At 40.2% G+C, this 13732-nt stretch overlaps 1 protein-coding gene across 2 annotated transcripts in view; it reads right to left on the bottom strand.

The window, feature by feature from the left end:
* Positions 1–4895: 4895 nt before the first annotated feature.
* AKT1 (AKT serine/threonine kinase 1) overlaps positions 4896–13732 on the bottom strand; it is a 76810-nt gene continuing 67973 nt past the window's right edge. Inside the window, exons 13-14 of one of the 2 annotated variants that reach the window (XM_034061673.1) lie at positions 10740–10842; positions 4896–10041 (exon numbers count right to left, since the gene is read on the bottom strand). In XM_034061673.1, the coding sequence (XP_033917564.1) occupies positions 9962–10041; positions 10740–10842 (183 nt within the window). In that variant the 3' untranslated portion in view covers positions 4896–9961. The remainder of the gene's footprint in view (positions 10042–10739; positions 10843–13732) is intronic. The other variant, XM_034061674.1, reaches the window with a different exon arrangement.

Genomic DNA, 13732 nt, shown 5'->3' with positions numbered 1-13732 from the left:
TTAATTACCGAAAAAATTCAGCAGGCTGGGCTGTGTGTGTGTTTGCTGTAGCTAGCTATCCTGACACATTCCCTGTGGCATTTCATATTACTGAGAGTCAGTTTGCCACAGCAGTAGAACTGCCCTTCAAGTGCTTTTGACCCAGTCTATATTTAAACCCATCTCCAGCAGTATTTCATTTCAGCTGGTTAAGTCTGGTTTGCTTAGCTGTGGATATATTCTTAATAATGCTATGAGTTTATTGAAAGATTTGCTATCCTAGAGTTACTTAGGTTGGGAAAGATCTTTAAGATCATTGAGTCCAACTGTTAACCCAGCACTGCCAAGTCCACCACTGAACCATGTCCCTGAGCACCACATCTATATATATTTTCAATACCTTGAGGGTTATGGACTCCACCATGTCTCTGGGCAGCCTGTTCCAGTGTTCATGTACTGTTCTACTGTGCGCTCTACAGAACATTTCATTCAGAGTTTTAGCAAGCTGCAATAGCACTGGTTAGACGATAGTGTGGCTTCATTGTTAGTTTTTCAGCAGTTAGCTGATTGACTGCACCCAACACCAAGCCTGAAGGATTGGTGTAAATCAGGCTAGTGTCATTGGGCAAACTGAGCTACACAGTTGAGGATCTTGTCCTGCATATTCGTATATATGTTATGCTTTGGTGTTGTCATTACTTATTTAATGATAACCATTGCTTTGGCTGAGTATTCAACACAAGGCCATTACAAAAGAATTTCTGGAGTCCATGTCTGTGTTTCACTTAGCTGCGTAAATAAGGGGAAGGGAGCAATATGGAGGTTATATTGTCTTCATTGTATTTGGAAGCTGCATCTGCAGACTAGCTGGAGCCGAGCAGGGTAACTGTAGGATAGGACTGTATCATCCAGGAGGAGGGTGTTGAAACTTCTTGGGCAACTTTCACAGAGCTGCCTGGCAGGACTTCCCCCCCAGTTCCTCTTTGAAAATCAGATGAGTGGGTACCCAGGGGATAATGAGGGATGGGTGCCAGGGGTAGAAAGCCTCAGTGGTTCGGCAGGAGTAGGATGGGAAAGGATATGATTAAGTCTTGTGTTCCAGGAGTTTAGCCAGTTTTGTTGAGTTGGACTGCAGGTGTTCTGCACCACTAGAAAAGTGGATTAAATAGGTCTTGGAATGTACAGGCTGAGGCAGTGAACTTGAGGATGCTGAAGGTTGGTGTTAGTTCCTCACATTTTAAAGAGTTGTCCAAGAGTTTTGAAAATACTTTGTGAATGTCTTCCATCAGCAATTTTCAGTCTTATCAGGGATTTAACTGTAATTTTATAGAGAACTCTGGCTAGGTTAATCATCCATTGTGAAAAGATAAGTTAGGGAAAGGACAGAGAAATGGTCTGGTTTGCTTTCCCTAGGTTTCTTACATTTATCAGCTGGTAAAACCATGCAAATTCAGGGATACCCTGGAATGGAAATAAATGCCAGACATCTAGCAAGGAATGACCAGATTTTTTTAAGCAACTGGCTCCCCTCAAATTCTGCCAAAGACATAAAAGTGTGTGATGAAAGGTGCTAGGTGGTTATCTCCTTCTTACCCTAGTGATTTCTAGTTGTGCTTCTGCAGCAGATCGATACTAAAAATAGGAATAGGAAATAACTTTAAATTTCATGCTCTTTCCTTTGGTTAGACCAGCATTTCATGCAAAAATACAGAAAACTTGAGAATGTATACTGACAGTGTGAAGTCATCCTATAGGTTTGGATCAGGTGAAAAAATGAAACTCACCTAGCTTTACTACATAAGGAGCTTTAGTATCTGAACTAACATCTCATTGAGTACAGATAATCCATCCACCCCTGAAGTCACATATTCAATTGTCTTTAGTGTTTCATTTCTTCTAGGACAGCCACCACACCCAGGCCAGCAGCAGGCACAGTCCTGACCACCACTGGAGGCTATAGCCAGGACTTTTGCATGCTAATGGGAGAAGGAAGGTTGTTAGGGGCTTTAGCTTCCCTACCTCCTGTTGCTCATTATATCTGCATTTGTCTGACACGGCCAGGAAAGAGTCTTGCAGCTTCCCTGCACTAATTAAAAGGGAGCTTCAACATATATTGGTTCTCTGAAGTCTCCCAAGGAGCATCCAGCATCAGGACACTACCCAAGAGAAAATAATTATTTATAAGGGATATTATGTCAGTTTATAACACACCCTCTAGAAGGGACTGCAGAAGACCAGAAACAGGCCAAGTTGGCATAAAAAAGAATGAGAGAAGGCAGAGGAGAAGCAGATGAAGGAATCCATTGTTTCTTGGCTGCTGGGAAGAGACAGGGAAAGGAGTGTCATAAGGCAAAATAAAGAGAACTGGAATTCAGGCAAAACTGACTAAAAAGGGAGAGGGGATAGAATAGAGCAGCCTGGTCTCTACAGGTAACACCCAGCAATCTGCATCCAACCTCCGTGCTGCAGGGAAGTGAAAGCCCACCTCCATGTGCCAGCTTTTTTTCCGCTCCCAGGAGAGATCTGCTCTGCAGAAGACAGACAGATGGCATTGCCATTGCCTGTGCTCCTGTGGGGGATTTTTCCAGATGGGGAGTTGGAAGCTTCTTTGTGTTGCTACAGCCTTCCTCTCCAGCAGCCCTCGGGTGCCCGGGGCCTCCACCAGCCTGCACACCCGTATTGTATGCTCCTCAGACATGTGCACATACGCATCTTGGTGCTGTGAAAATTCAGCTGAACCCGTTAGGAGAATAGGTGTATTTACATCTAGGGCTTTCTTTAGATTCCAAAAGTATCCTTGTTGACTTTTCCTTTCTTGTAACATGCACCTGCATTTTTTTTGTTATCCAGAGACAGATAATAAAAATGGAGTTGCCAGCAGTGATCTGAAAAGCATGTTGAAGTGACTCAGTTGTAGAGGAGAACCCCAGGCAACACTGCATCACACACATTAAATTCATTAGTCAGTCTTGGTGATATCCTATGTCAGGATACCTCTCCCTGCTCCAACATAGCACAGGTGTTTTTCAGTGTTACCTGGAAAACCACTAGGCTGCCCAGGAAGCATCACCCTCATCACAACTCAGTGAGCTGCTTACTAGAATTAGAAACAATCAATCTATTTTAAATAACAAGCAGCCACCTTTGATCTCCGCTTCCTTAACAGCTGAGCAAATGAGCGCAGAAAGTAAAACTGGAAAGGTAACACAATTTCAAGTTTTACAATCAAGTAAAGGGGTACTAAGTTTAATCCCTTTATCTTAGTTACACATTAGATTTATGACAACCTCACCTGTGTAAATAAGTACATTTTGTTCAGCTTGCTTATAGTTCCCTTCCTCTGCAACTTTGCAGTTGCACCAAGTGACCTTGTTCACTTTGTTTTTGCAGTTTCATTTTATACTCATGACTGGACAATCGGCAGGTATTCTTGTCCTGTTTTGTTTCACTTCCCCTAATAACATTGGAATATGGAACAATTGCAGCTGAACATATTGTATTGTAAGATTACTGTATGCTGCAACCATCTTAAAAATAGTATCACTCCATTTTTCATTATTAAGGGTCAGTAAAGGGCTTATGTTTCGATCTTTTTGCACATCCAAAAGCCTTAAAAAGCCATTGGAGGAATTTATCAAATATATTAGAAAAGTTCATTAGCTAAAGTCACTGAAATGCTGTATCATCTCTAGGCCTGTGTGTGTTGGAAAAGGTGTTGCAGTTCTCCAAAGTCAGAGCTGCACTTCACTGAATTAAAAAGCCAGTTTCATGGTAAGGAGCCTCTACAGCACAGAGTCCTTGCCCACAGTCATGCTGGGACTCTCAGCTCAGGCACGGCTGACATGTGGCGAGCTGCTGGATTCAGTTCTGTCAGGACACCCAAGTCAACCAGGCATTTTCAACAGTTGGCAAACTGGAAGCATATGCAAATCCTTGGGGTACAGATGTGCAGCTCCAGGTGCAAGCCACCTTAAAGGAGCTGGCAGCTCCAGCCTGCATGAGAAACAACTTCGGAGTGACTTGTGTCAGACAGGTGAAAAGAACATTAAAGGAATCTATTTTGGGCATGACGCTGTGGAAAACAAAAGCTGCAACCACCAAAACCAAGCAGAGATGAAAGTGCCTGACAGTGAGTGATGCTGTTACTGCAGCCTTTCCAGAACAGCCAAAGGTTCCTTTTAGAGAGCAAATTCTAATGCAAAGTAGACATCATCCTTCACCTGAAAGAGTAAGTATCACTCAGGGTTTTCTTTTCTAATCACAACAGGAGGAAACCTAAGGTCCTGTGAGGACCCATGTCTCAAGGTTAGGTGTTCCTGCTTTAGAGGAATGCACTGACAACCTCCAGTCCAGTAAGTGACAGTACACTATATTACCACATACTCATCATACCCTGGAGAAAATGCCTTACAAAAATACTATGCAATAAAATAGGTACAAATCCAACAGAGATACATACTTTGCATACAACAGTAAGTGCAGTAAACTTGGGATGATCAGGGGCAATGACAAAAGAAAATGAGAAAAAAAACCTCAGGATTTGTACTACTGGAAGCATCTCAAAGCAAGGCTGGTGTTGAGTCACATAGATTGTATGAAAGTAGTAGACAGGCTGTGTCAGTCTGGAAGTACAAATATATATCAGAGATGACTGGGAAAACCCCCATGAAGAATGTCCTTCGCTAAAGCTCCTGCTCTCAAGTCCAGGACCTAAATCATTAAGTAGACTCAGAGATGAGTTGAGGTTTGAAGGGTTTCTGGAGACTGTTCAGCCCAGCACCCCTGCTCCAAGCATGGTCAGCAAGACTTCCCCAGAGGAGTCCAGGATGTTCCCATCACTCTACTTCAGTAAGATGAAGGAAGACCAGTATTGGTGAGCTTGCTTTTTTCGCAAACAATATAATGTTTACAGCATGTATTTTATGATAATTTTAATCTGATTTCAATGATTTCCCAGGCACTGCTGAAGATCACAATCACTATTTTTTGTTCCAACAGAAGTTTTCTCAGTATTACACAACAGTTCTCTAGCTAACAGCATCAGTACTGTAAGAACACAATCAGGCAAGGAAATAGATATGGTAGAGTTTATGAATAACTAAAGATCACAACATTTGGGGTAGGAATTGTGGCTCCTGTTTCTGTGAAGAACTTTCGTTCTTGTATCAAACAATTACATCTTCTGTAGGGTGAAAGATTATGCATTATTTTCAAAACATACAGAACTTGAGAGACCCCCAGAATTCAGAGACACAGCAGCTGCCACCTGTGTTGTCATCATCTTCTTGAAATAAACTCAAAAACCTGACAAAGATGCAAAATACAAGTAGTTAACGGTATATAACTGAAGACATGAAGGAACAATGTGGAAAAAAACATAAAAATGGAATCTCAGCATAGACGGGAGTTACATTAAACCTGGGAAGAAGTTCAGAAAGTCCATCTCTAGAGACACAGGTAGTGAGCAGTAACAGGCAGACAAACACACGAGGCTGTGCTTCAGTGAAGGAGAAATTGAGAACCAGCCAATAAGGTTGCTGAAAAACCAGAGGGATGTAGTGTTTTCACATAGAAAGTCCTTGATCTGGTCCTCAAGAATGAACCCACCATGCTCACAACCCAGGATGGCAGCCAGCAGTTATAAAAGTTAAAATTATTGAATAAAGGGAAAGAAGTAGCACACAGGGACTAGTGTAACAAAATGGTTTTGTTTAAAATTATTTCAGACAGAGAGCAACTAGTCATCACCTGATTAGAATGCAACATATGTTCCATTAGACAGCTACCAAACGTCTGTACACTCAGCTGCATCGAGGATAATAAGCTCCTGTTTGCTATAGGCACTGTGTGTTCTTCTCATTTCTAGTAGCAATTAACCTCCCTGTTATTAAAAAAAATCGAGCTAACATGGAAGACAAACACACAAATTTACAATACCAAAGAAACAAGATCCTTTTACATTCATCCATTTCTTTGAATGCGCTTTCACCTCCGAAGCTTTTAGATACAGCAAAATAAATCAAACCTTCCTCCTGAATTATCATTTCCCAAAGTTCTCAGGCAGAAACCCACTCAACTCCCACAGGTGTTTTACATACAGAATCATAGAATAGTTAGGATTGGAAAGGACTTCTCTTCTGCAACTCCATCTCCTTGGAGTTTGCATTCCCAATACCGGTTGTGACCTGCCATTGGGACCACTATCCTAAATCCTGTTCCTGGAAATAAAAATCTGACTTAGCATATTTGTTCTAAAAAGCAGAGTATTCTCTCTGACAAAGATTTTAAAAAACCCACAAACAAGCAGAAATATGAAGAATACAGTGCTCTCATACTGAGCATTTAAATGCACATAAGCAATCAAAGTAGCAGACAAAAATTCATCCCACTTGAAGCAAAGATCATCTAAATCAAACAATCACAGGAAGATGTTGCCCTCAAACCTCCAGAAACTACTGCCATTTGTTTCTCAGAGGAAAACTGGGAAAGAATACAAACAGCAGCCGGGATTTTTAAGGCCTGCATGAGAGCAGTATAGCAGCTGGAGAGCACATGGAGGTCACCTGCCTGAGGGGTGATGCCACAGAGGGTAAAATGAAGAACAGTTTATTTTACCGTGGGGGGTGAGAGGTCACAATTTGTGCAGTTAGGAATGCTATAATCCATGGTAAGGAGAACAGCCTGCCATATCCTAATGGGATTGGACTAGATGTTTTAGTAACAGACAATGTAAAATGGAATTTGCAGAATTACCTGCCTTCTGACAATGTCTCTTAACCCCATACACCACAAGCAGCAGCATATACCTGTTTCAACCAATGTTGAGCTGACCTCATCTTCCGACTGAAGTCAGAGGCACACAAAGAACTCTTTGTATTTATTTGCTCTTCCAATGGTGGCTTTTTTTTTTTCCTATTCTTCTCTCAGTCCAAGTTTACAAACAAGTTCCTGGGCTGCACCATACGTGTACTACCACTGTTCTACACTTGGGCCACACCATCTTTGCTGCAATGTTCAAATGCTAGAGCAAGGTGACATTTTTCAGTGCCAAAAGAAAGACTGAGGAGGTTTTAGCTCTACAGACAGTTAAAAAGGTTTTGGGTTTTCAAATAAAAGAGCTGAAGAAGCAGAAAGATTTAAGCAGCCTCTGCATATATGGTACAAAGTCAATCTGAAGTGATCAACACTCGGGTCACTAACTTTTGGGTTAATATTTCTGTGCCAAATCTAAATTTGAAGAACAAGTTTTATGCCTGCAGGTAGTAGCTATAACACCAGTAATCATTCAATTATAGACAATAGGCAGAGCCTTTTGAACAGTTACAGGTAAAATGGGGGAAAATAGCCAGAAGACCTGAAGACCCTGCATTCAGGTGTGCCCTTACAGCTCTCTTGCTAACAATACTGATTCCCAGACTTGACTGCTGCATTTATTTTTTTTTTTATGAAGTTCAATTTTATATGTGGGAATTAAAACAAGAATCCATTAGCAACAACTGGCAGAAAAACGCTGTTCTGAGACATCATCAATCTGAACAGAACAACCCGATCTATGTCCCCGCATTTGAAAGACCAGATTTTCCTGGAGCAGATTAATGGTAACCTTTGCTCACTCATGTTGCCTATATTTGGATGCATGAAGTGTCTTAGTTCAGAACTTGTCAGGGCATGTAGATCTGAAGAAGAGCTCTTTGGACTTCATCCCTGGGCTGGCTGGAAAGTCAGATGAAGGCTTGGAAGCAAATGAAGGAGTGCAGTTAGGTCAGACCTGCAGAATGGGATAGGCTGTCCAGCATCATACAGAGACACAGATCCCTTCTTTCACCTTCCCTCCTTGCATAAATGTGCAGTAAATTGTACTGGGAATTACAGCATATTCCCTGAACCAAAAAATATGTTTTGGATGTTTAATGGCTTACTAGTGTTGCAACAACATCTGTGCTTAGTTTGAAGCACACTGCAGTTGTTCTTGGATGCTTTTTTATCCTTCTCTGTATTCTTGTTCGAAAAAGGATATTCCAGCCTTGTATAACTACCTCCTAGAATCAATTCATACTAGTCCCTAGAAAGGAAGCACAGTATTATATATTGTACACTGGCCCAAATGACTGAAATAGAAATACCTTTGAAGATTAGGGCCTCAGTAACACAATCTCACTGGCATCAGGGAGCAGCAAAATGAGGCCTGTCCTCATTCACCTCAAGACAAAACTACTTCTGGTACAGGCTGTATTTCTTTTAACAAACATTTTCCAAAATTATCTTTGCATAATGATCAGCACAGAGATGAAACAACTGAGGAGGGGCAGAAAGCCTAAATCCCTCAAAAAAAATCCCTCAGTGACAGGCACATCAAACTCAAGAAACTGGAGCAGTTCTTGCATTTCTACAGATTCAGAAGGCTCCTACCACAAGAAATATGAACCTAACTTGTTAGAGCGATTTTTATTTAAGTATTTTGAGGGAAACTTTCATATAATGAGTAAAAATACTAGAGTTGAATGTTACTAAAAAAAAAAGAGTCAAGGTGATTGGGTCTCTGTGCAACCACAGCAGTTTCTTGATGGAAAGGGGAAGTGCGGGGTTTCATAACATACTCCCTTTCAGGTAAAAAAAAATAAATGCTAGTTAACTGCAGTACATGTCATCATTTTTATACACGCAAGAGAATGAAAAAGAAAAGGCAAGTTAAGAGAACGCAACCTACAATGGAATAAATTCATTCACAGCAGAGGCAGAGTAAGACTGCTTTTATGAAAATTACAAAGAAACATGATACAACAAAAATAGGGTGTGGGGAATTTTCCACTAAGATTAAAAATTAAAAACAAAACAAAAAAAAGTCACTTTTGAACACCATTATTATTCAAACACATATGAAGTTTCAACCTAGTTTTTTTCTTATACATGGGAAACACTGTTAAAGTGAATCTTCAAGAGTGAGAAGGCATCATGAACTGTCAGCTGATACCTTTAATGCACACTCAAGAAAGAAGAAATGATCTGGCATGATGCAAAAAAATCATTAAGTGTTTATATATATTCATATATCTTTTCATAAAAAAAAAATTAAAAAAAAAATGCGGCAACAAGTCATTACTTCAGTGCCAAAATGTCCTTTTGCCTGACTGACTCACTTGTTAAGATGATTTCTCATTGAGCCCTGGGTGGCATTTTTATACAGTTGTGAAAGTGGGTGATTTTGCATTGTTGCATTTCATATTATATTGGTTAATCAAGTGTTTTCTAGGATCTGAGAAGCCAATCCTACAAAGTATTCCTAAATACTATGCAAATGGAATAAATGCACTGTCTAGAATGGAATACTCAGCTGTACTATGTGGCAATTCCACTGGATTCAGTTTGATATGTAATGTCTTGTAGCAGATGTTATAACAAAAATAACTTTTGCTTTTTGATTTACCTCACTGAGGCCATTAATGCTGTTCCTAAAGTTGGTTTTCTGGAGTTGGATGACATTTTCACTGCTGTCCAAAATGAGTTTGAACCTTAACCCTCCAGAGTTTGTTCACTTTGTTGCTTATATTATTGCACTAGCTACTAAAGTCTTATATCTTCCTATATAAATCTAATTGTTCAGAGTGCAGATTCTATATTTAGATAATGAACTGTATGAAATAAATAAAGTAAGGGGATTTTCTGGTCAGAGTTGTTGATATGTTGAATACCTTAATTATTTCTAAAGTAAACAGTTTTGGTGTATATTCTTAAAAACCTATAGTCATTCAGCATAAAAGCCTTGACGTAATACTTTAAGAATGGATTTGTTTTCCTTCTCAAAAAATGCATCAAAGAATTGTTTTAAATACAGAATCTGTGAAGCTTCCTACAAATTCATCTAAATCGTAATACAAACACAGTTTGTAATTCAGATAATATAGAAAGTTCTCTAGTGTCCATTGAAGTACGGTCCCCAAAATGCAGTCTGTTTTGTTTCTGAATGGGAAAACATTGCAAAACATTAAGCGGTTCCACTGGCTGAATAGGAGAACTGAGGAAAATGAGGTCTTCTCTCGTTATCTACACAATCCATGCTGTCATCTGAAAAATGAAGAGGAGACAACATTTGCTACCTTCTCTCTACTTTAAGGAAACAAAGACTAAGCTAATGCATGGTAAAGGTATTTCTGAAAATTTCACTTTTTCTTTCATAACTTGAAAGGACAAAGAAACAGGAAGTCTTAAATCTCATCCCATTGAATAGGGGCATCAGAGAAGATCCTGATTGTTGTACATAAACAGTTATTCGGATGAGCATTCAGACCTGCTAGGAGCTGCATTACTTAAATCCATACTCAGTGATCTGAATTTCCAGTAATTGCTATTTCAGACATGAAACAAGCTCGGTTACCATGAAAATGAAGTGTCCTTTGATTCAATATGCACATTGGTCCATATCCAATCGACTGCTTGCATAGACACAGTGCGTGTGCAGATGTACACGTGCAAAACTCATGAAAAGGCTTGTTTTCCAATGGGAATGTGCAGATTTGGAAAAGACAGCAGTACAAATAATGTCACTGTCTTCTAAAAGAGGTTTTTCACTTTCCAACTGAAAAGACATGTGGAAAGTTTCACATCAATTTACCAACTTCTTGGTCAGATACACATATGGAAAACCAGCAAGTTTAAACTAATGCTTTTTCCCATGGTCTGAAGAGTAACCTGAAGGTGACATTACAGCATATGATTTCTGGTGGTCTGCAGAATACACTGGGAAACATTTGGGAAAACTTTACCTTGGTCAGGAGGAGTGATTGTTATCATCTGTGCTGTAAATTCTTCATCAAAGTATCTTGTATCTGTTTCAGATGTAACTTGTGGCTTAAATGGAGGTACAAGCTGTGAAAAGAATTAAAAAAATACCATCCATTTACAGGTTCTTGCAGTAGTTTGAGACAGGTAGAATTTGACAAGAGAATTACAAGCTACAGTGCCTTTTCCTATGTTCCCAAAATAAGTTTAAAAAACAGCATCTCCTAAAGAAGGACCCATACACACTAAAAAAAAAAAAAAAAGGTGTGCACTTCCTACTTATGGGGCATTTGAGGCGTTTTGACTCCAGTATTTAGTTGCATGAAGAAAAGCCTAGAACCCTAATGTTACTTCATCCTAATAAATAACATCCTTACAAATGTTTAGGATTATATACTGGTTCCCCACCTAATTACATAGAAATTATCATCAACTGCATCTAGTCAGAATTATGCTCAAGAAGGATGAAAAGAGTAATAAAGATGTTCAGCGATACCAAACTGATCAGCTGGACTTGCATGTCACCACAAAGGTTGTAACAGTCACAGAAAAAATCTCAGCTACAGCACTACTGAGCCCATGCAGCTCTGACTGCAACTGTGCTGTATGACTGACCAACCCAGGGGAACTGAGGACAAGGCAAGAGCGACATTAAGCTTTTATACTCCTGGTCCCCAAAAGCAGTCTGATACCTGGAGTGTTTACAAAAAACCAAGCACACTTAGCAACGAACATCCTCCTCCAGTTACACCACAGGCCGCACTGTTTGGTTTTATTCTTGACGCTCGCTTGGGCAGACAGACTAGAGATCATCCATGTGTACCTAGGCAAGCTCTGGCACGAGGAACTCCAGATGGAGTGGAGCTGCTTGACTGGGGCTGGAGGAGGAGTGTGCCTGGAAAGCGGGTGGCAGAGCTGGCTGCATACAGCTGCGCAGAGTTGGAACACATACAATTTTGGAGGGCAACAGAGCAGGGATTCAGACCTCACTCACCTCCTCGCTGCACAGTGTGCTAGAAACAGAATGTAAACACTGTTCTTTGCCCTCCCACAGAGGATATGTAAATAGCTCAGCACTGGGCTTAAGTTCGCCCACCGCTGGGGTTAAGCATGGCCATCTTTTAATATCACAGAGCCATGCCAGGCAACAATTTAGAAGCATGATTAAGGAAGTATATGGCTTCCAATCTGGAACTGCAGGGAAAGGTTTATCAAGGTAAATGGTAAATTGCCCCAGCTGGAAGTAAGCAGTGACCCCCAGACTTGCACTTCTGCTCCTACAGAAACAGTAACGGCCCTGACAGAAATCACTACCTGGAAAACACCAACAAAACTTGAATGTACAAAACACTTCTTTCCCATCCTAACCCTTCCTCCTGCTTAGATCTGCAGAATCGTTTGCTTGGCAAGTTGGTAAATAAGAAAAGCACTAGCTTCCCTGTCACAAGAATCATCTTTCTGATTGGTTTCGAGAGCACCCAACAGAGTGTTGTCCTGTCTTACACACAACAATGCAATGAAACTCCTTCATTTTCCATGTAAAAACTTTAAGAAATGTAATCTACACATACAATAGTATTTCCAACTATGAAACAACATTTGCTGTTTCAAATCAATCTTTAAAAATGATGGTAATTCTGTTTACCATTAAGAAAACACAATTATAGTATATAGTTGTCTTTTTTTTTTTCCAATTACTAATGGTCCCCTGTGCCCAAGAATGGCTTAAAGGAGTCTGGCAAATATTCCTGTCAAAAAGCCATAAGTATTCAGAAGTTTTCTTAATGCACTTATTTTAAAATGGAAAAGGAAAGAGGATATTCCAAAATCACTTGTTACTCTAAGCCTTACATTCCTCCTGAAGCTATTGGAGAGGGAATGCTTTATATTATAATGGTAATAACATTGTCCTCAATCAAGTCACACAAACATATTATATGTAAAAACCTTGTTAAGATGAGTATTCCTTATTTCACATTTCAACTGTCTTCTCTTTCCCCTTACAACTGTTTTCTGCCTACTCCTTGAAGCCAACCCCGGTTTGCCTTTGACTAGTTGTGCATGCATGTGTGTGTGAAGTTCTGTCTGTCCTTTTAAGCTAATGGTGGTTCTGGCACTCACAAAGCTCCCACTTACTCTGGCTTGCTGTGCACAGCACAGAGTAATTTAGACTTGGGCACTGCAGCACACACCTGAACTACACACATAAGAATGACTCGGAGCAGCAATCCTAAGTCAGAACACGTGTAATGGGCTAGCACTGCCTGTATAATTTTCCTTTTTATTTCAGTATCTGTTAAAAGCACTTTGAGACAGATTATGATGCACCCACAAGACAACTTTTTTTAACCCTAGCTGTCAAATTCAGAACATTAAGCTAGAAACAGAGGGGAAGCCGCAGAAAGCTCTAACGCTGGCTCTACCAAGCAAAGATGTTGCTTTACTGAAAAGCTGTCACTGCAATAGCTCTGCAGTTCAGCTAGCAGAGAGGTGCCACCTGTAGCCTCCCACTGCTGCAGACCAGCATGATACCCGCAGACTTATGTTGGTTTAAGAGACAAAAAAGGCCAGAAAAAGAGACATGTGATTAAAATTTCATTGTGTAAGTTTTGCTTGTGGGTGGGCAAAATACTGTAAATTAAAATGCACCTTTCTTTGCACCAGAGACAAATAACCCTCTTCCAGGAGAGTCTAATGAGTATTTTAAATTCTTGGGACAACCCCAGTTATTCAAAACTCCTTATAATTCAAAGCAAAGTTATGATTCTAAAAAGCTTAATTACAAAGTGAGCATTCTCCTCATTACCCCAAGCCTACATTCATAAATGTATTCACCATTATCTGGAGACAGTGGGTAACCAAGCTTAGCACACAAACACCTCCAGGCAGCTGACAAAATTCAGCCTTTATCCACGAGACTGCATTTCAGGTAAATGCTGTAAGATCCTCCTTGGACCACCCAGAACATAGGTAGCTA

The sequence above is a fragment of the Melopsittacus undulatus genome, chromosome 4 (assembly GCF_012275295.1).
Source record: "Melopsittacus undulatus isolate bMelUnd1 chromosome 4, bMelUnd1.mat.Z, whole genome shotgun sequence".
In the NCBI taxonomy this organism is placed as follows: domain Eukaryota; kingdom Metazoa; phylum Chordata; class Aves; order Psittaciformes; family Psittaculidae; genus Melopsittacus; species Melopsittacus undulatus.
Note: the sequence above shows the minus strand (reverse complement) of the source record. Positions and strands in the feature narration are given on the sequence as shown.